The sequence below is a fragment of the Lagenorhynchus albirostris genome, chromosome 13 (assembly GCF_949774975.1).
Source record: "Lagenorhynchus albirostris chromosome 13, mLagAlb1.1, whole genome shotgun sequence".
NCBI classification, from domain to species: Eukaryota; Metazoa; Chordata; class Mammalia; order Artiodactyla; family Delphinidae; genus Lagenorhynchus; species Lagenorhynchus albirostris.
Genome location: NC_083107.1, coordinates 82228829 through 82256517, shown reverse-complemented (window position 1 = coordinate 82256517; position 27689 = coordinate 82228829). Strand labels below are relative to the sequence as shown.

General features: G+C 50.8%; 1 protein-coding gene across 4 annotated transcripts in view; it reads left to right on the top strand.

Moving 5' to 3' along the window:
* The first annotated feature begins 2629 nt into the window (after positions 1 to 2629).
* RRM2 (ribonucleotide reductase regulatory subunit M2) overlaps positions 2630 to 27689 on the top strand; it is a 92148-nt gene continuing 67088 nt past the window's right edge. For 2 of the 4 annotated variants that reach the window (XM_060168792.1, XM_060168793.1), the window contains exons 1-9: positions 2630 to 2769; positions 2855 to 2929; positions 3285 to 3431; positions 3721 to 3837; positions 4310 to 4443; positions 6076 to 6170; positions 6282 to 6415; positions 7610 to 7714; positions 7799 to 7912. In XM_060168792.1, the coding sequence (XP_060024775.1) occupies positions 2662 to 2769; positions 2855 to 2929; positions 3285 to 3431; positions 3721 to 3837; positions 4310 to 4443; positions 6076 to 6170; positions 6282 to 6415; positions 7610 to 7714; positions 7799 to 7912 (1029 nt within the window). In that variant the 5' untranslated portion in view covers positions 2630 to 2661. Of the gene's footprint in view, positions 2770 to 2854; positions 2930 to 3284; positions 3432 to 3720; positions 3838 to 4309; positions 4444 to 6075; positions 6171 to 6281; positions 6416 to 7609; positions 7715 to 7798; positions 7913 to 7990; positions 10244 to 27689 lie in introns of those variants that run through there. The other 2 variants (XM_060168791.1, XM_060168790.1) reach the window with 2 other exon arrangements.

Here is a 27689-nt window from a genome sequence, read left to right as displayed (position 1 = left end):
GATCCAGAAAAAACAAAAGCCTCACACACCCGTAAAGAGAGATAAAGCAAATATGGCGGAAGGGAAACAACCGTTGAATCCTAGGTGGTGGGTGAACACTGTAGACTTCTTTCCATTTTTCTGTATGTTGAAAATATTCTTAATAAAACGTTGGGAGAGAACCTGGTCCAGTGGTCCAGTTGCCCAGTGGCTGTGGAGTTATCATTAGTATTATTGTGACAGTCCCCAGCACAATGTCAGGTATATAGAGGGATGAGTGGCTTTGGGAAAAATCACTTGGGCTCCCCGGGCCTCAGTGACGCCGCCTGGTGTGGGGTGAGGGGCCCCGTAGAGGCCACCGCACACACCCAAGCGAGACGGTAAAAGTGCGACTGCTGGGGGCGTGGCGGCCGGAGCGCGGGCTGCGGAAGCGGGGGCGGAGCTTGCGGGGGCGGAGCTTGCGGTGGCTCGGCGTAGGATCCCACAGCCTTGGCAGAGCGCAGCCTCTCTGAAGTTGGGGGCGGAGTCTCTGTCTCGCGGACCAGTAGCGGAGTAGCTGTCAAAACGCGCGCCGAAGGGAAAAGGAGAAGATCGCAGGCGGATCCCAGGGCTTGGCGCTAGGCCGCTGCGGGGAGGGTCCTCCCTCCCCCGGACTGGTCCGCCTGGTCCGCCCGGGCCCTTTGCGTCTCAGGTACCCAGGCAAAGAGAGGGGGAACTGCAGACCAGAACCCCGACCTGGCTGTCTCCTCCCGGCGTGACCGCTCGGCAGAACCACGTAGACTTCTGCCCCTGCTTCCTCCTTTGTGAAGTAAAAACCCGATGTAGGGGGAGGACGGGACATGCCCGAATGACTCAGAGGTGGGAGGCGGTGAGGGGGAGGATGGTGGCTTCCCCCCCCCCCGCCTCGTGGCAGTTCAACCGAAAATGAAGTAATAGCTTCTGGCTAGCTCACAGAGTTATACTTTACAGTTCCTGTACATAAAGAGTATAGCAGGAGCTGAAAAGTACACGGTGCCTGGGACAGCAACCAAAAGGAGTACGTCGGATATTGATTACCCGAAACTGGATGTTTATTAGGTATTAGCGGATACCAAGGAATCACTGATAGTTTTGTTAGTTTTATGGCTGATAAAGCCATTATCACGTCTTCAATAAAAGTATCCATTTTCTGGAGGTGCATGCTGACGGGGAAATTGACAATGTCTGCTAGTTGCTTTAAAACAAATGACAGACTAAAGTTTTAGTTGTTGCTTTGTCTAAGAGATGTGATGGTCATTGATCTTTCTTCTGAGGCTAGAGGATACTTTAAACACAGTACTTTAAGAGAAATAGACCTCTGTGGGGAGGGTATCTTCTCTACCCCCCACCTCTTTAAAGTATTATATAGAAAAGACATTGTAAAAAGTCCAGTCTCACTCAGAGACAGCCCTGACTGTGTACAGCTGTTGGAGCTTTTCCTGGTTAATCTTTTTTTTTCCTGGATCTTAACACTTCTTTCTCTTCAATCATTTTTGGCGTTTTGCCAGATGCAAAGCAGAAGTCTCTGGCAAATCTGAAAGACCGCGTACGAAGTAAAATGAGAACTGTTACTAAGTTCATGTCTCCACCCTCATCCGAATGGAGGTTTTCAACCCCCCCCCCTTTAGGCTCTCTGATGCCCAATAAGCAGTAAATGAATTCCTAGTTCTTCAATCATTCTCTGAACTTTTTCTCAGGAATTTTTGCTCAGTTTGCAATTTTTAAAACAATGTCGACATTTGCCCAGTTTGCAATTTTTAAAACAATGTCGACATAGAGGACAGGAGTCCGACAGCAGACACGATTTCAGGGGGAAACTGCACCAAAGGCCCTCTCTCTGTTATTAACTTGAAAGTTTGAAAAGTTCGCATTTTACGTGAATTATCTCATTTAATCCTTTCATTTTATTAGTAATCCCACAGGTCAGGTATGGCTACGAGGCCCAATTTACCGACGAGGGCACCAAATCTTTGTCAGATGACGTGTCCTAGTGACTCAGCAGTCCGCGCCCCTAACCGTTTGGACGGTACGTTCACCACCGACCACCCCACACATTTGCCCGACCTCAGGGACCCTGCTTGCACCCCCGCCCAGCTACACGTATCTAAGTCGCCGCAGCCACGTTCCCTCGCAGCCAGGGGCTTTGTACTGGCATTTGCACCAATCTCATTTGCAAAACCATTTACCCGGAACCGCGAAACGGGTTCAAGAGACGTTTTCAGAGAGGTGGGGCTCGGCGGGGTGGGGAATCCTCTCCCGCTCTCCGGCGGGCGGGCTCCAATCGCGTTGCTTCATTCAATCCCAAACCTTTCCGGTACGAGCGAGTGGCCGCGCGCGCCAGGGCCACCGGAGCGCGCAGGGCCTGCAGACTTTGTCCTATGGGGCTCACAGGGATATGGGCGGTGACGCCCCCAGCCCAGCCTGCGGCCCACAGAGGTCTGGGAGGGGTAGGTCCCGAGACTCCCAGGAGAGCAGGGCAACCGGCGTCCGCGCGCGGCTCCGGAATCTGCTGCGGGAGGCGTGGCCAGCGGCCGGCATCCATCCAATGGGAAACGGCCACGCCCACGGCGCTCTCCTGTGAGGGATGCTTTAAATTTCCGGCGCCGCGGTGAAGGGGCTTCCAGTACCTGCGCGCAGCCCCATCTTGACGAGTCGTAAGCAGCCATGCTCTCCGTCCGTGTCCCTCTCGCCACCATCGCTGACCCGCAGCAGCAGCATCCCCTCCAGCTCTCGCCCATGAAGGGGCTCAGCCTGGCGGACAAGGAGAACACTGTGAGCGCGCAGGGGCGAGGGGCGGGACAGGGCGGCGGGGTCCTGAAGGACGCGGGCAGGCCTCTCACCACGCGTCTCCCTGCAGCCCCCGTCCCTCAGCGGGACCCGCGTGCTGGCCAGCAAGACCGCGAGGAGGATCTTCCAGGAGCCCGCCGAGCCAGTGAGTAGGCGGGCTGGGGGCGCCCGGCGAGGGGGCGCTGCAGGCAGGCGGTGCAGGAGGAGCCTGCTCTTGGCGCCAAAGCCTCATTGTCTCCTCGCAAACCCTACCCCCTCCCGGGCCCGCGCTCCTTTCCCGCCAAAGTCTCTTCCCGATCATTTACTACTTTACACATCTGGACATTTTCCCATTATGTCTCTACTATAGTCCTGCTCTGTTATGTACAGAACCCATGTGTGACAAGCGACATACATTAAACCGCATGAAATTCCCGATAATTGGACATACTTTGCTTAAAAAAAAAAGACAGTTTCGTGGTTAGCCCTATACTTAACATTTTCCATCCTTTCTCCCCCAGCAGAACCCTAAGCTATCTGCCCCCAGTGTGGAGGAGGAACCACTTCTGAAAGAAAACCCCCGCCGCTTTGTCATCTTTCCTATCGAATACCATGATATCTGGCAGATGTATAAGAAAGCTGAGGCTTCCTTTTGGACAGCTGAGGAGGTAATCGGATTCAGGAACTAGGAGACTTAAAAGGCAATTGGAAGCATTGCCCCTAACTCTAGAGGAAGACCCCTGCAGTGCCGGTTATAACTTGTGTGAAATGTGCTTTGCTTTCCTCGTGTTCCTCTTGGGAATGCTTGCCCACAGAGGGAGGATATTAGATGTTCTCCCTGGCAAAGTGCGTGAGGGGTATATTAATCAAGCGATACTAGTACACTTAAAGTTGAAGAATTACGCATATGTGTGAGGTCCTGCACGTTTGAACCCCTTGTGAACTTCTGTACTCCAGGTGGACCTTTCCAAGGACATTCAGCACTGGGAAGCCCTGAAGCCTGAGGAGAGATATTTCATTTCGCATGTTCTGGCTTTCTTTGCAGCAAGTGATGGCATAGTAAATGAAAACTTGGTGAGTTTCCAAAAATAAAGTCTACTTTTATGCATTTCAAGACTTAAGAGAACTAATAATTTTCTTTTTTCGTCTTTTAAATTTTTCCACACTGAATGTGTATATATCTGTAAGCTAGTATTTATATTCCATGGCATTTCCTGTTCTATAATATACTTTGCAGTTATTTCGTCCTTACGGTATTTTTTCCCCCAACTGTAGAGAAGCTCAAAGACGATGTTCAGTGGTAGTAATAGATCTACAGCCCTGGTAGCTATCTATTTGCTCTCCTTTTTGTGGCTTTGCTGTTTTAATAATTTGGTTGCATATATGTCTTGTTGAGTGCATCCTCCTTGCGATGAATTAAAAAGAATGAATTGCTATTTCTACCTTATGATGATACAAAAGAGGAAGTGTGACGCAACCAGTGTTCATTGACTTGAGTTGCTGCTGGTAGATTTTCCTTAAACTGACCTTTGTGTTTTACCACTAGGTGGAGCGGTTTAGCCAAGAAGTTCAGATTACGGAAGCCCGTTGTTTCTATGGCTTCCAAATTGCCATGGAAAACATACATTCTGAAATGTATAGTCTCCTCATTGACACTTACATTAAAGATTCCAAAGAAAGGTGAGTATTTGGGTGGTGATATGCCAACATATTTAGGATTACCAATTGTTACTTTTTGAGATCGTACAGGGATAGAAGAATGACTCTAAAATGACCAAGTCAAAGAAATTCCTAGCACCCATGGTCCTGTCTCCTCTGAAGAAGAGGCCTAAATTCACTTTACTAGCCAGTCACTTAAAAACAAAGTTATGAGGTTACTCCATTTTCTAGAGGTGGAAATATAGTGCTGAACGTCCAACCTAATGCCTTCTAAAAAACATCCCTAGAGGCTGTGTCTGATGCCCTAAAACCTAGGTCTGATAGTTTTCACGTCTGGCAAATCTGTCAACCTACAACTTGAGCCTGGGGCAGGGTGGAAAGGGTGGAGGATGCAAAGTAAAACATAAAACTTGCCTCGTAAGGGGCTGTAACATAGTATAGAAAATAAGACCTAGGAGTATAAGTAGAGGAATTACATGATAGTGCAGAGGCAGCTGTGAACCATGAGATTAATTTAGGCACACAGCTGTTTGCCTGAAATTATAGTTTATATTGGAGGATAATAGAGGAGAAATATAGGTAGCCTCGGGCCTATTTCACATTTTCAAGATTGACTGGAAAGGATGGGAGAGTTAGAAATGGGCGTTTGAGTAGTCTAGATACTAAGGTCAGCTTCAGGACAAGAGCCTGTGTAGAACAGAAGTGGTGAAGCTGAAGAGTAGCCTCTTGTAGATGACTTGGAAGAAAGTGAAGAGGGAAAATGAGTAGTGACTTGCAAGCCTAGCAGGATTGAGGAGATTCATTGGGGGTAAAAAGATTTGAACATGTTTGTAGACAGAAATGAACAAAGAAAGTAAAGGTAGGGGCATGATTGGGATACATTACCGGAACAGGTAGGATCAGGACGGCCTGGTGGTTGAGTTTTGAAAGCCAGGGAGAGGCGAGACCCAGGTTGACATGGAAAGAGAATGAAAGGAACCCAATGGCCTGATGACCTTGGCTTCAGAAAACAAGGTCATCTGGGAAGGACAAGGCTGGACTGGGGAATCTGTAGACTCCCAAGGTGGGAATGGGGAGGAAGAGAGTAATAAGACCAGATAAGTGTAGGGCCAATCGATTTGCTTTTCTGACCTGGGATCAACATTGTAGCATAGAACTATAGCTGGAAGCAATCTCAGGTTGTTTAGTTTATTGGCTTTAATTGCTTTATTATATACTTGTGGCATTTGTGGCCCAAATAATTAGCACAATGATATGAGTGTGGGCATCTATTTAGGGAGATAATGGTCAGCATAGCTTAAACAGTCCTAGCAGTTAAGATTTTATAGTTCTTCAAAGTTAAAGGTAGGGCCTTTGAACCTTGTCATGACCTGGACTTGAAATAATTAAGCCAATAAATGCTCTTGGTGTAATAGACTGAGTTTTCACGTTAGTAGATCTTGGGGCTCAGTGTGAACAAATGGATGCCTAAATTTGTATTAACATAAACCAAATGAATGTTGAGATTTTTGAAAACACTGGAGGAAAAAGCAAACAAGTAAAAAGAAAACATTTCAGTTTGAATCCCAAATTGGCCTTGGTCCCAATGCTCTTACCCAGAAGCTTAGGATAGGAGGTCTCTGCTGGAATTGCTGATGCTCTGTGTGCCTACAGGGAATTTCTCTTCAACGCCATTGAGACAATGCCTTGTGTAAAGAAGAAGGCAGATTGGGCCTTGTGCTGGATTGGGGACAAAGAGGCTACGTATGGTAAGGATACCTTGGCCCTACTTACCCCTGAGCTTCGTTTTCTAAGTGATGTTACTGGTTTGTTCCTATGAACACAGATACTCACTAGAAATATTTTGGCGTTAACTCTAGGAGAACGTGTCGTAGCCTTTGCTGCAGTGGAAGGAATCTTCTTTTCTGGTTCTTTTGCATCGATATTCTGGCTCAAAAAACGAGGACTGATGCCTGGCCTCACATTTTCCAATGAACTTATTAGCAGAGACGAGGTGAGTCTAGTTCAGATGACAGGCTGACCTGCACCCCAAACACCTACAACCCTGTGTTCACTGGAGGGAACCCCAGATGTCAGATTGCCTTAAATGCACATTGAACAAGTGGCTTCAACCATATACATACTTGGCAGAGAAAGAAATACTTTAGATAATTTGCTGAAATTATTTTACTCATATTCTCAATATACATAGGTATTGCTCTATAGGTGATGGGATTTTTTTTTAAGGGAAGTTTTATTATTTCTACCTGGTCTTCTGTGTGATCCTATTGTACTTCAAAGTTAGTTGGTGAGCGTCTCAGTGAATCTATTCTGATCCAGTATATGTCTTTGAATGCACTTGGATTAAAGTGCAGAAGGAAAAGTGAAGGTGCCCAGATGTTCCAGTGTTAAGTCCCACCAGCAGTGGGATTTTTTTTTTAATTTAATTAATTTATTTTTGGCTGCATTTGGTCTTCATTGCTGCATGCAGGCTTTCTCTAGTTGCAGCGAGCGGGGGCTACTCTTTGTTGCAGTGCGCGGGCTTCTCACTGTGGTGGCTTCTCTTGTTGCGGAGCACGGGCTCTAGGCACGCGCGCTTTAGTGTGGCTCCCGGGCTCTAGAGCGCAGGCTCAGTAGTTGTGGCACACGGGCTTAGCTGCTCTGCGGCGTGTGGAATCTTCCCAGACCAGGGCTCGAGCCTGTGTCCCCTGTGTTGGCAGGTGGATTCTTAACCACTGCGCCACCAGGGAAGCCCAGCCCTGGGATTTAATGCACTAAGACTTGCAGACTTGATTCACTCGAAATTGCATTCCCGATTTCCCAGACATTAGGTTTTAAATCTAAAAACTAACTAGCCTAGTCAGAGTTTTGCCTTTCCTGCTGGGAATAGTGGCGACAGTAGAGCTCAGGGCTGTAGAAAGAATGCTCTGAGTGCAAGTTCTGCCCAGTCCTTTGCCACCACACAGAGCAGCGAGGACCAGACCTGGCCTGCTGTCCTCTAGGGGGCAGCCCTAAGGCCCCTGGGTGGGACCGAGCCTGCCTAGGTGACACAGCAGCTGAGTCATCTTCCCTTGCACAGTTAAAATGCTCTTAGTCTGGCCACGCAAGATGTATAAGGAGAATACAGACCAGCATAAAGCAGTTTCCTATTCCACGTTAATGCTAGAAGTCTGCTGGTTTGATAGTGACCTTAAGCCTTTTCTTCTAGGGTTTACACTGTGACTTTGCCTGCCTGATGTTCAAACACCTGCTACACAAACCTTCGGAGCAGAGAGTCAAAGATATCATCGTCAATGCAGTTAGGATAGAACAGGTGGGTGGCGCGTGGAGGCCTCGTGCTTGCTAGAAGACCTCTTGATGCTTCTGTTTAATTGAGAAGCTGTGTTCTGGTCCCTAGGAGTTCCTCACGGAGGCCCTGCCAGTGAAGCTCATTGGAATGAATTGCACTTTGATGAAGCAGTACATCGAATTCGTGGCAGACAGACTCATGCTGGAGCTGGGTTTTAGCAAGGTAAAGTATTGTGGGTAGCCCTCTGGTTCTTTCTGAAACTGGTGTTCCGTATTTATGTTTTGCTGTGAACCTTTTCAGGTTTTCAGAGTAGAAAATCCATTTGACTTTATGGAGAATATTTCACTGGAAGGGAAGACTAACTTCTTTGAGAAGAGAGTAGGCGAGTATCAGAGGATGGGAGTGATGTCCAGTCCGACAGAGAATTCCTTTACCTTGGATGCTGACTTCTAAGTGAACTGAAGATGTGCTCTTAGTTTGCTGATTTTTCTTCTTTTCCTTCTCATCAAAAGAGAAGAAAATCAGCTACTTGAACTGTATTAACCAGCTACACCATAAATCGCCCATAAAGTTCATTAATGGCATGTTTAAAACTGTGTAGCTACCTCAAAATCAATCCTGTTAATGCTAGTGGGGTCACCTAGATTGAAAGCGTAGACAGAAGCTACTCGGATTCTTACGAAAGATCTTGTCCATGTTTGGCGTTTGCAAGCAGGCTGGCTGTACACGACTTCACCCTGGCTCTTAACAGCACCTTCCTTGGCCTCAAAGTGTGGGGAGTCAAGTGAGTTTGATCCGGCAGGATTAGACAGTTACAACCACGAGGCAGTAGGAAGACAAGAGACTCACTGCTTCAGATTTTAAAGCAGATTTTAAAGTTTACTTATGATTTGTATATAAAACTGGCACTTTACACACAAATAAACATAGTTTGTACTGTCAGGGTGAAGGCTTGATTTAACCTACATTTGTTGGTTTCTACACCAAATACAAAAGTTTTCTGTTTACCACTAACAGAATTCAAGATTTACTAGGTGATCAAAGTAGGTTAAGCCTGTGTAAACTAAGGGTGTCGTTTTTATTCTTTCTTTCCTTTGATGAATTGAAGAGCTCTTGAACTCAATCCTGTGCACACTTAGGTATCAGTATCAGCCAGGTGGTGCCACAGAGAACACAGGCTGGTTCTGTGTTCTGTAGCCCACGTTGAGTGTCGCGGGATAAGAGATGTGGAGAAAGGAGACTCTTAGGTCATTAGGAACTGGAGTGTGATCCGGACTCACTGTGGGCAACCTGGGTGTGCCTGAGGGGCGGTATCATTTAATTTCTCAAATTGTATGTCCCCCAACTTCAAGTTAGTATGAAAGATCCTTGAAGAGTTTTCCTAGCTGGGATCCAAGATATTAACTTTGTAAATTGGTTTTCAAATTATCCTTGAATGAAAGGACCCACATAAGATCTTTCTCCTATTAAGTGGTAAAACCAGGACTGAAATTGCTTCTCCTAAAAGTTGAGTGTTTATTCTGATTTTGTTTAATTTGTGTGTAAGTAGGTACTGTTGACTTAACCATTTGTACTTTACTTTTAAGTTAGAAAGTTGTTCTGCTATATTTTTTTTATATCATATCTGTAGTTCATACTTTTTTTTTTTTTTCTCTTTTCCTTTCTTTCTTTGCGGTACGCGGGCCTCTCACTGCTGTGGCCTCCCCCGTTGCGGAGCACAGGCTCCGGACGCGCAGGCTCAGCGGCCATGGCTCATGGGCCCAGCCGCTCCGCGGCATGTGAGATCCTCCCGGACCGGGGCACGAACCTGTGTCCCCTGCATCGGCAGGCAGTCTCTCAACCACTGCGCCACCAGGGAAGCCCTGTAGTTCATACTTAGAAATGGTTACCCAGTATTATTTTGCAGTTCATAATTGATAGAGTGAATATTGTTCAGTGCAATTGCTCCTAGGATTTGCCTAAATGTGAACATCCATCTACTGGATTCTTAAACTTCAGTAGAAAGCTAGTGTTCTGTGAATAATTAATACATGTTCCACTCAAATATTAATTTCAGAAGAAAGTATGAACTTAATAGATATATTTAATAGGGCTAGTTTGAATCAATCTGCCTTTATGTTCCCTCCCCCTCCAAAAAAGATGTTACGTGGAAGGTAATGCATGACACACACCGATCATTTGGCCACGTTTGTTAACACATTGTGTTGTGTGTTGGCTGACCACTGGCCTGTTCTACTGTCAGTTTTCTTCATTTATTGTATTAATATAAATGGTAAAATAGTCAATTTAAAAATTTCTGTAATATGGGACCCTTTTCTACCTTTTAAATTATTGTTATAAAGTTAATCTAGATTATATGGTTCTTACACTTGTGCAACACAAAAATAAACACTTTGGCGTTGTCAGGTACAGGTGGCACTTGGAAGCAGATTTTAGGATTCTACCTCCCATTAGCTGTGTGATACAAGCACTAGCTTCTGCCAACTAAGATTCGGTTTTTTAATCTGTTTAAAGGGAAACTTTTTGTCTAAAGCATTTCAAAGTCCTGATATTGAGTACTGCACAAGTGTCAATGATTTAAATAAAACCGTTCTCATGTCAGTTCCTTGATAAAATTTGCATTTCAATTCAGGAAGAAAAAGCCAGGAAGTTTTCATAAATACTGAACAGGAGTTCATTTGCTTTTAGCAGTTCTGGGGAGGGGACTTTCCTCATGCCTGTCCTGGCCCAAGTATGTGGGAAGCAGGTTCACTTGAAAGATGATGCCCCAGAGCATCTGCCACAAACTGACCTACAGGGGCTCGGGTTGGTCCCTCTTGTCTATAAATGCCCTTTCCTGGGGCTATCCCACCCACCTTCACCTGTCCATTCCCAAATTAGCAAATTATTCATTGTGTGTCATCACTTCAGACATGCAGTTACTCATTGAGCGAACAGCAGCTGTCTTGCTGGGCACTGTTCTCTGTCAGGTGGGACCGAGGACGCAGCCACCCTGTGCGGTTTAGGTTTACTCGAGGAGGAAGCTGGATGCATAAGTAAATCCTGGTGTTAGATGGCGATGTAGTTCGGAGCCAAACCAGGGAAGGCGCCGCAGGGAATGCTAAGTGGGTGGGAACCTTTAGGAGCCGCGTGGTGACATTCCTTTTCCGTGGTAGAGGTGGGGATTGGGGGTGAATCTTACTGATTGTTGTGCTCCTGCCTTCCTGCGCTGTTGCATTAAGAGTCCTCCTCTTGGGGCTTCCCTGGTGCCGCAGTGGTTGAGGGTCCGCCTGCCGACGCAGGGGACACGGGTTCATGCCCCGGTCCGGGAAGATCCCACATGCCGCGGAGCAGCTGGGCCCGTGAGCCATGGCCGCTGGGCCTGCGCATCCGGAGCCTGTGCTCCGCAGCGGGAGAGGCCACAACGGTGAGAGGCCTGCCTACCGCAAAAGAAAAAAAGAAGAAGAAAAAAAGAGTCCTCTGTTTCTCTATGAAGGAGAATGTTCCCTTAGAAGGCACAAGTTTTAGCCGCTCCCTATCTCGGGGAGCACACAGCCTCCAAGGATCGGCCCTCAGGGAGTGGCTGGTGGATGTGATTAATTTGAGCTGGTATTTGGGGCTGGATCGTGTCTTGGGTAGAAGTGTGCTGTGTCCTGGAGGAGTCTCGTGGGCAGCTTTGCCTTTGCACCCCAAGGGCACTCCGTGCCTTTATTATTTGATTCACAGTGTTGGGTTGGTCGCACCATTGGGTGCTTTCCAGGCAGCCGTGCTCTAAGGATCATCAGCTGTTAGCACAGCCTCCCAGTGGGCAGCCAGGGCCGTGTTTTTCTTGCCATCCATCCACCTGTACCAGCTGCCCGTGGCCTTTCTCAGCCACATCTCCGTACTTCACTTGGAGGGGCCTGCGCCAGCTCGTGTGGCCCGACCACTGAGTCTGAATTGCCTCTGGCATTAAAGGCTCAGGGGCCGCATCCCAGACCTGCTGAATCAATCTTGGGGTGAAACTCGGGAGCCCACAATTTTAACAAGTTCCCCTTAGGAGGTTCTCAGACATTTGAGATTGGGATGGACTCTTACACAGTTCAGACCAGTGGTTTTCAGCTCCGGGTGTGCACTGCAGTCATTCACAGGCTTTAAAAAGCCCAGTGCCTGGATCCCACGTCTCAGTTTCAGCTGGATGCGCTCTGATTTGGGCTTCAGATGCATAGAGCCCTGGCACTTGCGCAGGAGGCACATTTCATCACACCTGAGCCCTGGCGCTGTGCTCACGTGGTGTGGCCAAGTCCGGCTGCCCATAGCAGAGCTGTGAGAGGCTGCCTTTGCCTGCCGGGCACTGCCTGGCCTGGGATCCAGCCTGGAGACGGGCTCCGTGCAAAGCCGGAACTAGATGGGTATTTGCAAATGCCATCTGGCCAGCGAGCTTCCGGAGATCCTGGTAATGGTTTAACTCTGCAGAGCAAGACAGTCCCAGCCCCTCAGTGAGTGGCTGCAGCTTTGAGGCTACAGGATTGCATGGCTTGGCCGATTCAAACCAGAGAAGACTTTGATAGGACCCCCCCTCACCCAACCCTATCCCCTTCTGTAGAGGAGGCTTCCCCTCCTGGTGGTGTACTCTCTGGGCACTTGGGAAAGAACACCGTCAGTGATGTCGCCTTGTCATTCCCTGGAGTGGATTCAGTAACCACAACCTCCTCAGCTTGGTTCTAAAGACTAGAGTGGTCCAGCAAGATGGTGGGCTGAGGCGCCCTAAAGCCTCCCGCTCCAGACGCCTCCCAGTGAGAAGCCACAAACGTTAAGTGGGCAATGACCTCCTGAGAAAGGGGGATCCACAGGTGCTGGGTGGGAACCTGTGCTTGGAGCAGCCCTTAGAGAAATCAGAGGATGAAGGACCAAACACCCTCGGGTTTGGAGGGAGGGATTAATCTGTACTAGGGGGAGTTAGAACCAAAAGAGCTGCACAAAGCAGGATCCTGGATGAAATGGAGACTTAAGAAATAATCCCACCGGCCCTGGGGGAGAGGCTGAGGGTGTTCATGTTTCTGGGCTCTGAAAAAATCAAAACCCTACGTAAGCCTGTGCCTCTCAGACTTGGGGTCTAGGAACTCACGAGAGATACATACTCCCAACCAAACTGCGCATGATTCCCACGTTACAAAACGTGCAGGGAAACAGACCACATGATTGTAGGAACAATGGGTATAAGAATCTCAAGAACTTAGGTGCATAAGATAATGTGTGATCAAAGAAAATGAAGTCAGAAGGAGAAAAACAAATACCGTTATATATATATATAACGTATATGTGTGCTACATATATATATGTGTGTAACGTATATGTGTGCTATATATATATGTGTGCTCCATATATATGTGTGCTAACATATATGGAATCTTAAAAAAAAAACATGTTTCTGAAGAACCTAGGGGCAGGACAGGAGTAAAGACGCAGACCTAGAGAATGGACTTGGCATGGGGAGGGGGAAGGGTATACTGGGACGAAGTGAGAGAGGCACCTAGAGGGGTGGGAGGGAGGAGATATGGGGATATATGTATATGTATAGCTGATTCACTTTGTTATAAAGCAGAAACTAACACCATTGTAAAGTAATTATACTCCAGTAAAGATGTTAAAAAAGAATCAAACCCCAAAGAACAGAACTATAAAGAATAGGCAGATTTTTAAAAAGAACCAGCTAGAATGTCTAGGAATACAACACTACTGGAATTCAAGCTCTTAGAGCTTTAGAAAATATCCTGCTTAGTAAGATTAGACACAGCTGATGAGTTAGTGACCTGAAGGGGTGTAGCTGAAGTAATTATCTGAAGGTCAGATGTGGAGCGTAAAATGGGGTTTTTTTATGGAATGGACAATGTCAAGGTAGTAATGCAATTTCCCAGAATTGACTCGTCTTCACAATCCAAGTCCAAGGATGCCTCACCCTCCCGTGTCCAGGTGGTACCTCAGAGCGAGGTTCTGGGACCAGTGTGGGCTGGGCAGGTGTGACCTAGTGGCCGCTCGTGATGTGAGCGGTGTGAGTTTTGCAATTCGGCCTCACTGACCTGGGGGCAAACCAGCTGAGGGCTTGAGGCCCAGATGGTAGCATGCGAAGAGACATGCGGGGCTGGTGCTGGACACACGTGGCTATGGAGACCAAGACCCTCTTAGTTTGGGCGTTGGGGCTGAGCCTTGCTGGGTGTGCTTGACCTGAGGGTTCAAAGGACCTGCCCGAGGTTGCCTGAGACCCAGAGAAGGCCTGTAACTGCACCCTCTGAATCAGGTGGGGAATGGGGTGGGGAGTTGCCGTCCCTCCTGGCTCTAGGAAGATGGAATCTGCTTCGGGAGTGGGTAGGGCCTTGGAAAGGCTTGCTACACCCTCTTCCTGCCAGACTGACCCCTGTTGCCCACAATCAAAAAAAGTACCTTGACCACAGCCAGTGGAGTTCCAGACTGCCTGCACGGAGGAACTGGTTACTGCCAACCAGAGCCAGGCTTAGGACTCGAGTTTGGTTTGGACTAGGGGCGGCCCTGTTTTCCCCGGCCTTGGAGTTTAGGGTACAGAGAATCTGGGGCTGCTGCAGCCACCCCTCAACCATGAAGTAGGCCTGTATGCACAGTGGGTCCCACACACGGGAAAAGAGGGCTGATTTACAGAGAAACAGAGTCCTCACGACTTCATTTTCTGGATCCAGCCATACTTGAAGTCCACACCCCAAACTATTCACTTAAGTAAGCCAATGAATTCACAGCAACTCACAGCCCTGAGTTCATTTGATCCACACCACCCTGGGGCAGCGAGGATTAGACCCATCTTACAGATGTGGCCTGGAGGCACGGGGAGGTCACATGCCTTGCTGGGGAAAGCACGTGGATATGGATAAACAGTGGCCGACCTGAACTCAGGTGTCCTGGCCCCATGGCCACCCTCTTGTCCCTTTTCTAGTTGGGAGCTCTTGTTCCCCTTTATGAGGCACCCAGGCCTCCGCCCCGGTCCCGAGGAGGCGCTTCGAGGAGGCACCTTGTCCAGGGGACTGTGTCCTCGATCCCCTGGTCCTGCTTTCCCTGTGTGCCTGGCGCAGTGCGGAGGCTACTCTCTGCCTTCTCCTTGTCCCCGTGGCCCTGTGGTCTGCCTGGGCAGGAGCCTCCCCTGTTTTGTCTGTAAATCAGAGAAGTTCATCAACAGCCCAGGCTTTGGACCCAGGGAACTACTGCCGGCTGGCTTCTGCCCAAGTCTCCCAAGTAAGGTTGCAGCGACGCGCCCTGCACTGCACCAGGAAGGCTGAGGAGAGAGCCGGGCACTCACGGACTTAGTAACAAGGTGAGTGGGAGCAGTGAGTGACCTTGGAGGTGGAAAATGGCGAGGTTCCAGCTGTTTCCAGAAAGCGCCTGGAGGCATGGCTGCCTGTGTGAGGTCTGGCTGTGCCTTCCCTCCTTCCCCTTGGGGTGGGCAGCCTCCCCTGCAGGACCCCAGGACGTGCTCCTGCTTCAGAAGGCTTGCGGATGGGCGCCCTGGTCTGCTCCAGCCTGCCTTGGGCCAATCCCACACGGATTGCAGTTGCTGAGCTGCAGTTCCTCACCTCGGTGAGCCTGTTTCTGTCACTGCAGGGACAGTGGCAGCAAAGACTGGTTTTAGAAATTGTCACCGTGAGAACTCGGTGACTATAGTGCCTGGTGTATTTTTTAAACAGCTTTATGGAGATACAGTGTCAATGGTTTTTAGGCTGCTACAGACTTGTGTAACCATCACCGCAACCCACTTTATAAAGAGACCCCGTACCCAACAGCAGTCCCTCGGGTTTCCCCTCCAACCCCCGCCTTGGGAACCAATGATCCGTAGTTCTGTCTCCACCGGTTTGATTTGGCACATTTTTGAGACGCTCGGTAAACAGAAGTTATTAATGGAAAAGGCACTGCATTTTCTTTCTAAGACATCATTTAGAATATTAGACGCAGCAAAGAGGGAATGGGTCTGCCTCGCAGAGACAGATTTGATTTACGTTTCAGAAAGCTCTTCTTCCCTTGGCATATTAGAAAAACATTCTGCATTAAAAAAAAAAAAAGATTCCTGACATTGCCTGGAAGGGAACTTGGCCGACTGAAATGCCAAGCCTGCGAGCTGGCTGGTGGTCCTTCATTCCAACACTCCCTGGATCATCAAACATTAACCAAGCCCTCCTCCCTCTGCAGGGGGAGGGACGTTCCGAAGGCCAGGGGTCAGAAAACCAGGCCCCGGGGCCAAATCTGGTTTGCTGCCTGTTTTTACGGACTCTGAGCTAAAAACGTTGAAGAATGTGTCAAAAGAATCATATTTCATAATGCATGGAGATTATGTGCAATCCACATTTCAGCACCCGTGGATGGTTCCACTGGCACATGGCCACGTTACTTGTTCATGTATTGCGACAGAGGCTGCATGTGTGTAGAGCTGAAATATTTTCTCTTTGGCCCTATCTAGAAAGCATTTGACGTCCTCTGAGTGAGACAGGACCTTGCTCTTGAGGGATCTACAGTCGAGTCAGGAAACGGGAAAGTGGTAGGTGGTCAGTAGTGGTGGGCTGGAGCCAGCAAGTACCCACTCAAGAGCTGCTTATTAAATTTTCAGGGATTTTGGGAGTGTATTAGCTTGCTAGGGCCGCCATAACAAAGTACCACAGACTGGGCAGCTTACACAACAGACGCTTATTTTCTCCCAGCTCTGGAGGCCGGAAGTCCGAGATCAGGGTGTCAGTAGGTTTGGCTTCTCCTGAGGCTTCTCTTCTTGGCTTGTGGATGGCCACCTCCATACTGTGTCCTCATGTGGTCAACCCTCGGTCTATGTGTGTGTCTTAATCTCTTTTTTTTTTTTTTTTTTCCTGGTACGCGGGCCTCTCACTGTTGTGGCCTCTTCCGTTGCGGAGCACAGGCTCCGGACACGCAGGCTCAGTGGCCATGACTCACGGGCCCAGCCGCTCTGCGACACGTGGGATCTTCCCGGACCGGGGCACGAACCCGCGCCCCCTGCATCGGCAGGCGGACTCTCAACCACTGCACCACCACGGAAGCCCTTAATCTCTTCTTCAAAGGACGCCAGTCAGATTGGGTCAGGGCCATCCTTATGATCTTATTGAACCTTAATTACTTCTGAGGTATTGGGGGTTGGGACTTCAGCATATAAATTTGGGGGCGGTGCTCAATTCAACCCATAACACTGAGCTAGTTGTTAATTAAAGCCATTACTAAAAACTAAATTACATAAACTTATAATTAGATAAATTAGATTAAAGCGGAATATGATAAACATTCAAAAGTCTTACTACCTGTTACTATCATCCATGCTGCTCGGGCTGTTTACATCTGTCTGGTGGAAATAACTGCATAACAGCACGTTACTGGGCATCTCTTTCCAATTCCATGACCAGTGACATCACTTTGGTGGCTCAGAATCAGCTTTGGTATTTACACCATGGAAGCTGATCAATGCTACAATTCAGGCTCCCCACCCAGAGAGCCGATTGTTACCTTTTCCAGCACACCACGGGTGCGGGATGCTAAGTGCTGAGGCAGAGGTCAGCCCAGGCGTTGCGGGGCTCAGAGGAGGAGGCCAGGCCCTGGGGAGCCAGGAAAGGTTTCACGGACCAGGGGATGCCAAGTGGCACCTTAGATCGTCTAGGGGTGGGCCAGGCAGGGGGAAGAAGGGGTGACAAGGGTTTGCAAAGCCCTGAAGCAGGAGAGGGTAACTGGGTCTGGGGAGATGGGGGAGGTGATGACAGGGGTGGTGCATGAACCACCTGGTGGGAGAGAAGAGAGGAGCTTGAAAGGGGGGGTAGGGCAGCCCTGGGGCACCAGGCTAAGGAGGTTCTGCTTGCCCTGGCGGTCATGGGGAGCCGTGGAAGTATGTGGAGCCATCCGGAGGGGGACGGACCAGGTTGGTGAGGGGATCGCTGACTGACTGCGGGTTTGTGGTCGTGCCTGTGTGTGGGGTGTGGATGCAGGGCCCCGTGACTTGCTTCCTCTGTGTCCTCTACAGGTAGAAGGTTCTCCACGAATGCTCGCTACACGGCTGAATCATCCCATTCATTTTGAAATCTCTAACAGGGGACTCAGCCTTCTGTCTCCCATTAGAGTTGGAGCTGGAAATTGCCTAAGTGTCAAGCAGAGGGGAATGGTTAAAATAAATTACAGGCTATCTACTCAGTAGAATGCTAACTAGTCATTATAAATGGTAGATATGAAGGCTCTGTGGCAACATGGAAAGCTGCTTCCAGAGTAATGGGAAATGAAATAGCAGAACATAAAATTATAAGTATACTTTGGTTACAGTGATATAAATGATATAGAAATACACGTACATCTGGATAAAGACGGGCGGTATCACAAACGGAAAAATGAAATCAGGGTGGTGGGAGGGAGGGCAGTTTTCCTTTCTATTCTGTTTTTCTGTTTCAGTTTTCCTCTAATGAATGTTGAAGAGCAGCTGCAGCAGCTAAGGGCAGCACCTACCAGGTGGATGGCTGTTCAGCCCCGGGAGGAGCTCAAGGCGGAGGGGCGGGCCCCGAGCCTGGGGTGCCGGACCCAGCCCTGGAGTGGCCGCTGGAAGCGCCAGGCATGTGGAGGCCGACGAGCTGGGGCTGCATCCCGTGGACGTCGTGCCACTTGCTGGGCCACGCTGGTGACTAGTGTGTGCACCCACTCCTCTGCAGTGGTCTCTGGGTGCTACTTAGAAGGCTCGGGATCTGGCTGGGAACCAGGAGCCAGTGGCTTCTGTGGTAAGGGCTGGCCAGGGGTCAGCTCGAAGCCCTTTTCAGTTCAGAGAACTGAGCCCAGCTAAGTCCCGCTCCGCTGTGTACAGGCCGAGCTCAGAGGGGTTCAGTCCGCAGATGTCAGGGCCCGGACTTCAGGTGGGGTGTTGGGCCCTCTGTTCCCCCACCTCCACCCCCGACTGTGTCCTCCATAGGGCTTCGGAGAGCTAGTGCCAGCCAGCCACGCTCAGTGACAGGTGTCGTGGGCTGTGCTAGGATGACGTCCCTTTGTTCATGTGGCCTCTCCAGGGAGACTGTCAGCTCCCCCCGGGCAGGACCCGTCTCCTTCGCATCCCTGGTTGCCGCCAGCAGAGGCAGGTGGAGGCTGAATCCTTGAGTGGAGCAAGCCTGCTGTCTGCGCGTGGTCTCGAGTCAAGGGGGCATGGGGTTAAGGGTCTTGTGCTCCAGGGTCACAGGGAGGACGTGTGATTGGCTCTAGGGAGGGAGAGAGTAGGGAGCAGAAGAACCCCCTACGTGCTCTTGGGAAGGAAAGAGCAGGGGGCCGGGGTGGGGATGCTGTTCCAAGGTCACAGACACTGAGCACAGGCGAGGCAGACATAGCAGTCGGGGAGGGGGGGAGGCGTGGGGCGGGAAGGCCATTAATTCCAGGCCTACTATGTCTCCCCTGGGCTGCAGGCGCTGGGGAGACAAGCAAGCACAAAGCAGATGAGGCCCAGGCCCTGGCGGAGAGTGTGTGCTGTTGGGGAGACAGCGCCGACCACTCATGGATGTGCAGTGAGTCAGGCCGTAGCCGTGCTCTGGGGGCGCGGGCGGGGGCGGGGCACGTGCTCTTTGTTGTGTGCGGTCAGGGAAGGGCTCTCCGAGGAACTAGAGGAGGAAGTGGGGGACGGACCACATGGTCAAAGGAAGAAAGCATGTTTCCAGCAACCACCAGGCAAGTGCAAAGGCCCTGAGGCAGGAACCTCCGTTGTCTTCGTGTGATCAGAGCAGCCTGAGGGTTGGGAGACGGGGTCAGATCAGTGGGGTTTGTGTGTGTGCGTGGAGGGTCTCGTGGGTCCTTGTAGGCCAAGGTAAAGAGTTTGGCTTTTGTTTTAGGGATGAGAAGCATGGGAAGCGGGGGATTAGCCTTCCATTTTATCTATCTATCTATCTATCTGTCTATTTGGCTGGGCCATGCGGCATGCAGGATCTTAGTTCCTTGACAGGGATTGAACACGTGCCCCCTGCAGTGGAAACACGGAGTCTTAACCACTGGACCACCAGGGAAGTCCTCCTTCCATTTTAAAAGGAGCACTCTTGTTCCTGTGTGTCAGGCATCAGTCAGGATGTCCCAGCGGAAGCAGGAGACTCGCTCAGAGGCTATTGCACCTGCCCGGGTGAGGTGATGGCGACGTGCCCGGGTCGGGGAGGGCAGCAGGGAAGGCGGCGGGCACGGCCAAGTGCTGCCCGGATTTTGAAGACAGAGCAGGTGGGATTAGCTCGGGGGCTGCCTGTGGGCGTGAGAGGGTAGTGAAGGAGGGTGCCAGGGCAGAGCGCTTGGAGACACACGAGAGGCCTGTCCTGGGCAGGTCGCCCAGGCACGCGCGGGACAGGCAGGCGAGAACAAGGGACGAGTCCAGGGAAGAGGCCCAAGCTGGACACAGCACCGCGGGGGTCTTTGAAGTCATGGGACGAGTGAACCCCAGGAAGTGCGTGTCGACGAGGAGAGGAGAGGGCAAGGATGTCCCACGAGACTGGAAAAAGGGGCGCTTCCAGCAAAGGAGGAGGGGGGCCAGGGCGGCCAGGGGGGCGCCGTGGGTGAGGCTGAGAGTGGTGCGCCGGGTCCTGAGGGCAGAGGGACAGGGTGGCTGTGAACAGCGCGAGGCCTGCGCCCGCTCCCTGGGCTGCTTTCCTGCCTCCGCCGTCTGTGGGTGCCCCCCGCCTATTCCTGGGGATGCAGTGGAGAGTCTGTCCCCCTGCAGGGGCACCTCTGCCCCCACCTGGTCCAGGCCCAGCTCCTCCAGCCTCTGCTGTTCGGCGTGTGGTCAGAAGGGGCCTCGTGGCCCGTCGGGCCTTCAGCGGAGTGAACCCGAGGAAACTGTGGACAGCCACGCACCTCCCCCACCCCGTGGGCCCCAGCGTGTTTGGGGTCTGAGAATCCACGTTCCTGGGGAGCAGCAGTTTGGGCCTAAGTGGTTTTACCTGGGGTGGGGGGAGGACGGAGGAAGGGTCAGCCTTCATGACCTGTCAGCCGGCACCGCCAGAACACCAGGCAGGGGTCCGGTGCAGGGCCTGGGCCCCTCAGAGTTTTCCCAGATCCCAGTCTGGGTTTCTTTATCCTTCTTGGGTCGTGTTGTCTGTCTTCCTCCCCACCTCAACCCTGACACTGCGTCCCCTAGACACCAGGACCTTTGTTTTCTTTTCCCTAACGTTTCTATGTTGCTCACCATGCACTATTCTAAGCACTTTTCATATACTGACTCATTCACTCCTCACACTATCACTTTACAAGCGAGGGACCGGAGGCGCAGAGAGGTTAAGTCACTTGCCCAAGGTCACACAGCCAGTAAGGGGAGGAGCTGGTATTTGAGCCTGGGGCAGCCTGGTTCAGCCGCTCTGAACCTTCACGTCTGTCGTGCTGCCCCCTTGTGGCCCCTTCAGTTCTCACCTGTGTCCTCTGGGCTCCGCTCTGGAGGCTGTTTCTCAGTCCCCTTTGCCTCCCCCATTCCCCCCCTCCCCCTGCCCTCTCCTCCTCTCTCTCTCTCTCTCTCCTGCAGTGTTCTCCCCCAGGGTCTCTGCACACCTGTCTGTGGAATCGAAACTCTCACCTCGACGCAGGTTGAGTTATTCAAGTAAACTTCTCCACCTGGGTGTCGCACCGACACTCCCCAAACTACACCCCCAAGACGCTCACCATCTGCCGTTTCCTGGCTCTGCGAACGGCACCCACAACTCTCCAGGTCAGAAATCCCCAAGCTGGGGGATCTGCCTTTCCTCATGTGGCCAGGAGGGGGAGCCTCCCACCCTCCCTTGTCCCTCACCCGCACCCGCCTCGGCCCCATCCTGCGGATCCACTCCCAGATGCTCCCAGGCAGCCCGTCCTAGTGGAGATCACGGCTGGCCGTCTCACCTGGGTTCTGGCCGTCTCACCTGGGCTCTGGCCACACTCGGTCAGGCTGCCTTTCCGCACTTTGCCCTCCTCCAATCCGTTATCCACATAGCCTGCAGATGATGTCTTAGAAAGCAAATCACATGATGGGTCCCCCTTGCCCTCACCCCGCGGGAGCCAAAGCACCTGCTGGCTTCACCGTGCCACCCTGCCTGACCAGCACTGAGCCTTAGGGCTTTCCCACCTGTGCCTGGATCTCACCACCTGTCCAACTTCTGCTTTTTCGGGGTTCAACCTCCAGGTTACTTTCCCAGGTCGCTACCCAGACACAGTGGGGCTGTGTTCGTGTGGCTCTGAGTGTTTATAATACAAAACTGGATCTGTCTGTCACTTTTGTGACCTCCCCATCCCCTGGGTGTTGAGTCCCCTGAGGGTAGGGATGGGGCCTAATGTGTCCACGGTATCATCAGCCAGCTCTGGCCCAGGCCTGGCACTCTGGATTCTCTCAAATGTTTATTGAATGAATAAATCAATGAAGGAGCTAGTGAGTGACTGACCTGGGGGAAGCCGCTGTCTGTGACCCAGTAGCAGGGCAGTGGGGCGGTGAGTGGCACACTAGTGGGGATTAATCGAGATAATGGTTGCAGAGGCGCTGGCCCTGGAGGGGGTGGTCGCTGTCTCCACTCCCCATTCCCTTCCCGCTAACAGTGACTGCAGGTGCTAGGTGGATATTACGGCCATCCCTCCCCTGCATTCACAGGACCTTGTGGAGACTGTCCTATGACCTGGAGCTTCAGGTCTTCAGAGCCGGACACCTGAACCATGGTGGACTTCCTTCCACAAGCGTCCCCAAGCTCTGGGCCGGGCTGTGCTCCCTTCTGTGGATGCAGGGGGGATGGAGAAGCAGCGAGCCCCCGAGGCCTTGGGCTCCTCACAGGCCAGTGACGAGGTCCCACACCTACTTGTTAGTGCACAATGCATTTCTTTTTCAATTTCCTTTGGAACCTGTGCTCGTCCGGATGTTCACAGGATGTGGTGGGAACCGAGCTTTATGAAGCTGTTGGCAGAGTAGCATTTGGTATCGCTGTGGTTCTAGAGGTTTCTGGGGCCTCGGGGCTGGGCCCCAGCTGCAGACAGCCACCTGCCTTCTCAAGCAGTCGGCTTGTGAGCCCCGCAGCTTCCTCGTTCCAAACACGTGAGTGACCTTATGATTCCGGCCCTTCCGTGATCCCCAACAAACTCCCGATCGCCTAGGAGACGCCCGTGATGTCGCGCCCTGCCCACTGGGTCCTGACCTTGAGTCCTGTTGGGGGCGTGGGCAGGCCGGCTGCTCCTTTTCTCTAGTGGGGGTGGGGGTGGGATGAGGGGGGCTTTTGGTGTCATGCTGAGGGACCTGAAGTCTGTCCCTAAACCCCGCTGAGTTCTAGCTGGGGAGTGACACGCTCAGGTGTGCATTTCAGGCAGGTTGAGGGTCATGGACGAGAGCCGCACCTTTCAGTCTTTCGTTCACGTCACAGGGGCCTGGTGTCCACCCCACAGCCAGCGTGTCGTGAAGCAGCAGTCACTCTTACCACGCCTGATACGTTCCAGCGTTTTCTATCCTCTTCTCTCTCACTTGTTTTTCTGACAATGCTGTTTGCAGCTCTCCCCATCGATTTCCTGTCTCCCTGAATGTTTTTGATGTGCAGTTTGAACGGCACTGGATTGGCGAGAGGGAGACGGGGGCAGGAATCCAGCTGGGGAGTGGCAGGGGCGCAGGGCTGGGCCCTGGGCAGACCGAGCGAGGGTTCTGCACGGCAGGCTCTGGGCCCCAGGGCGTGCACACCGCCTTGATTCCCCGGGCTCAGCACATGCCCCTCAGGAGACAGGAGACGTGGGGCAGCTCCCGAAGCAACAAGAGGGGGCCTGTTATTGTGCCGCATTGGGGATCCAGAAGATGTGGTTTCATAACTCAGACACGCTGCGTGGTGTCTGAAAGTCATTTCATTAAATGTCGAGTGGAATCAAAATAGAAATTACATCTTTGGGACAAAGCCCGTGGAGCCAGGAGCCAGGCATTCTGAAATGGAACCAGAATAGCCTCCCAGAGGCTGGAGCTGTGGATCCGAGGCAGCCCTGTCTACACGGCCGGCTTCTCCCTCTCTGGCTCATCTGAATCCCCAGATGTGGCAGCTGGTCCTGGAGCCCAGTCGGCTTGCAGGAATCAGAGGCGGCCGAGGTGGAGATGATGATGACAGCGCCCCCTTGTCACGCACTCCTCGGTACCTGCGCTGAGCTGAATGTCGCTGATCCCCACCCGTCATCTGGGAGGGACACTTCTTACATTTGAAAACACTAAGGCTCAGGGAGGGCAAGGTATTGGCCTGAGGCCACACAGCTGGTAGAGGCAGAGGGGATTTGAACTCCAGAGGGGCTCCCATGCCCACCTTCCTTTCTGTGTCCTGAGCTTCCTCTCCCCCCTTGCTGCTGGTTTTTGCAACTAGATGACCAAAGTCGATTAAATTCGAATGTCTGGGGGAAGGGCTTGGGCATATTTAAAGCTCCCTGGCAATCGTAATGTGCAGTAAGGGCTGGGGACCACTGCTCTCGAGGGCAGGGAAGCGTTATGAGTAGACTTTGTGTCTGCCCTCTGCTGGGTGGTCCATTCAGCTGGTGCACGAGAGGGACCCTCTTCTGCAGGCCTGGTAGCCCAGACCTTGCAGCCCTGTGAGCTCGTCCATCCCACACACCACCCCCAGGTGTGTGCTCATCCCCCATCCCTGTCCCCAGGTGTGTGCTCATCCCCCATCCCTGTCCCCAGGTGGGCCAGGTTTGGAGTGCTGGAGAGCTGGGGTGGCATAGGAATGGAGCAGACCCTGAGGTGTCCAGTGAGCCCAGAGGGGAAGGGGGAGGGGGGCAGTGCAGGGGCTTTGCACCCACCAGGTGGAGGAAGGACATTCCTGGGCATTGCTTTTCTAATCCATTACTTTCACTTTTGTATGTATTCTTTCCTTCTACTTATCTTAGGTTGATTTTGTTTTTCTTATTTCCTACTTTGGATACATAATTTATTTCCTTTTTTTTTTTGGTTTGCTTATTTAAATGTAAGTTTTTAAAACCACTTTTCCTGTGAGAACTATTTTAGCTGGATCTGGTATGGGGTGTTTTCCTTATCATCATTTCCACATATTCTGCAGTTTGGGTTTGGGCTTCTTTGACTCACGAGCTAGCAGAACTTTCCTCCCTCAAGATGGCAGCCTTTTCCCCCCAGATTTTGTCATACATTTTTAGTTTTATTGCCCTGTGATTAGAGAATGTTTTACATTGTTTCTGCGTTTTGGAATTTGAGATTTTCTCCTTGTTAGTTGGAGTGATTTTATTTTCCTGTTTTTCCCTAGCTTTATTAAGGTACTCTCGACATACAGTAAGCTGTGCATATTTAATGTGTACTATTTAATAAGTTTGGACACATGTACACACCCAGGAAACCATCACCGAAGTCCAGCTGGTTACCATCTCCGTCACCCCCAGTTTCCTCATGCCCTTCTGTAATTTCTCCCTCAGGCTCTTTCTTACCCTCAGCCTGTCCCCAGGCAGCCACTGGTCCGCTTTCTGCCAGTGTAGGTTCGTTTGCATTTTCTAGAAATGTATATAAATAGAACCTGATAGCTGATTGGTTTTTTTTTAATTAAAAAAAAATTTATTTCTCTTTTGGCCACCCTGCGTGACATGCAGGATCTTAGTTCCCCGACCAGGGATTGAACCTGCGCCCCCTGCAGTGGAAGCATTGGAGTCAGCCACTGGATGCTCAAGGAAGCCCTTGATTTCTTTTCCGACTGGCTTCTTTCACCTACCATAACTATTTTGAAATTCACCCAGTTGTGTACAACCAGGGTTCGTTCCTTTATATTACTGGGTAGTATTCCGTCATATGGATGTACCACATGTATTTATCTGGTCACCTGTCGAGGGACATTTGGGGCTTTTATGAATAAAGCTGCTGCAAACATTCACGTAGAAGTGTTTCATGGATGCTTTCCTTCCTCTTGGGCAAATAACGCAGATGCAGAATGGCTGGTGATATGGTAGGTGTATGTTTAAGTTTTAAGGAACTGGCAAAGTGTTTTCCAAAGTGACTGGCCCTTCTACATGCCCCTGAGCGCGGAGAGCAATGTGAGAGTTCTCGTTGACAGCTAGAACTGGTGGCCAGTCTTTTTAATTTTAACCGTCCTAAGTGGGGGTCAAGTGTATCCCCCATAGTTTTATTTTATTATTATTATTTTTTAAATTAATTAATTTATTTTTGGCTGTGTTGGGTCTTCGTTTCTGTGTGAGGGCTTTCTCTAGTTGTGGCAAGCGGGGGCCACTCTTCATCACAGTGCGCGGGCCTCTCACTGTCGCGGCCTCTCTTGTTGCGGAGCACAGGCTCCAAACGCGCAGGCTCAGTAGTTGTGGCTCACGGGGCCTCGTCGCTCTGAGGCATGGGGGATCCTCCCAGACCAGGGTTCGAACCCGTGTCTCCTGCATTGGCAGGCAGATTCTCAACCACTGCACCACCAGGGAAGCCCCTCCCCCATAGTTTTAATGTATGTTTCAATAATGACTGATGACTTTGCACATCTTTGCTAATTTGCTATTCAAACGCCTCGTCTTATTAAGTTGTAAGGGTTATTTATGTTCTAGATACCAGTCCTTTGTTAGATATACGATTTGTGAGTATTTTTTCCAGTCTGTGCCTTCCCTTTTCATTTTCTCCAGTGTCTTGAAAATCAAAGTTTTTTAATTTTGGTGAAGTTGAACTTCTTTCTTTCTTTTCTCTTTTTCTTTTATAGTCTGTGTTTTTTGTGTCTTGTTTAAGAAATTCTTCCCATGCTAAGATCATGAGGATTTTCTCCTGTGTTTTCTTCTAGAAGCTTGGTGGTTTTAGCTCTTACCTTTAGGCCCATGATCCTTTTTTTTTTTTTTTCTTTTTTGGCCACGCTGCGAGGCGTGTAGGATCTTAGTTCCCCAACCAGGGATTGAACCTGTGCCCCCGGCAATGGAAGCGCCAAGTCCTAACCACTGGACCGCCAGGGAAGTCCCCCATGATCCATTTTTTTAGTTAATTTTGTCTATGGTGTAAGGTAAGGTTTTTTGTTTTGTTTCGTTTTGTTTTACATATGGCTCTCTTTTATGCATTTTCTGAAAGGAGAAGTGGGATATGCCAGCTCCTCTGCTGTGTTTGAGTTACAAGGCCCCATTCCACTGGGATTTCTTTAATTGGCAAGTTTACATTCTCCAACGGGGTGGAGTCTTGTGAAAATGTAAGATAAATTACAGAGAAATAAATAGACTAAATATTTGGCATATCTGAGTGTCATGTGTTAAATTGCAGCCTAGCCGTGTGAGACTTCCCGGGCTGGGTTTTCTTCTCTCTGAGTCTTTGTTCTGCAGACAGAAGGAACTCAGTCTCTCTGTCCACCCAGCTGGTCACCTACGAGTCGACCCAGAGAAGTGGGGAGGGCACGGGCTGGAAACAGACGGAACTGGATGTGTCCCTAGCTCAGGCCCTTGCTGCCCGGCCGTGGTTTCCTTACTGTAAAGCAAGAGTGGGGCAGAATATCTGGTCTCCCACGCTACACAGCAGTCGGGTTCTGGAGTTTTCCTCCACTTTTTCTGATTCCTTCCCCTCTTCTATTTCAAGCCAAAGTGTCTCCTTTCTGCCTCAACGCCTCTGATTTTCATTTGACTGGGAGCAGCCCCAGAGCCACGAACCAGGAGCCATTGGGCCTGCCCTGGGTGATGCCTGCTCTCTTCCTTCCGGCCCTCCCCAGCGCGTGGAATTTCCTCCAGGACACTGCAAAGAGCTCTCCCAGAGCCAGAGACACCCAGCTGGGGGAGTGATGCTGAGCCAGGGTTACGTGACTCCCACTGGCCCCCAGGGAGGTGTAATTATGCCATCAAGTTCACATTGGCTCTGCTTTAAGGGTAAGGAGGCTGCAGCCCAGAGAGGTTGTTCAACTTGTCCAAAGTCACACAGGTCGTGTTCTAAACCAGATCAGCTGAATCCAAAGCCCCCATTCCACACTGCTCTCCAAGGACTCGATTCCTCTGGCCGGGGTCTGCCTGGGTCTGTGGGAAGAGCCCGGAAGGCACCCCAAGGAGCCCGTCTAGACCTTGGAAATACAGCTGCTCTCAAAGCTAAATTCCAAGTCGGTCTATTATGCACAGTCTTCTT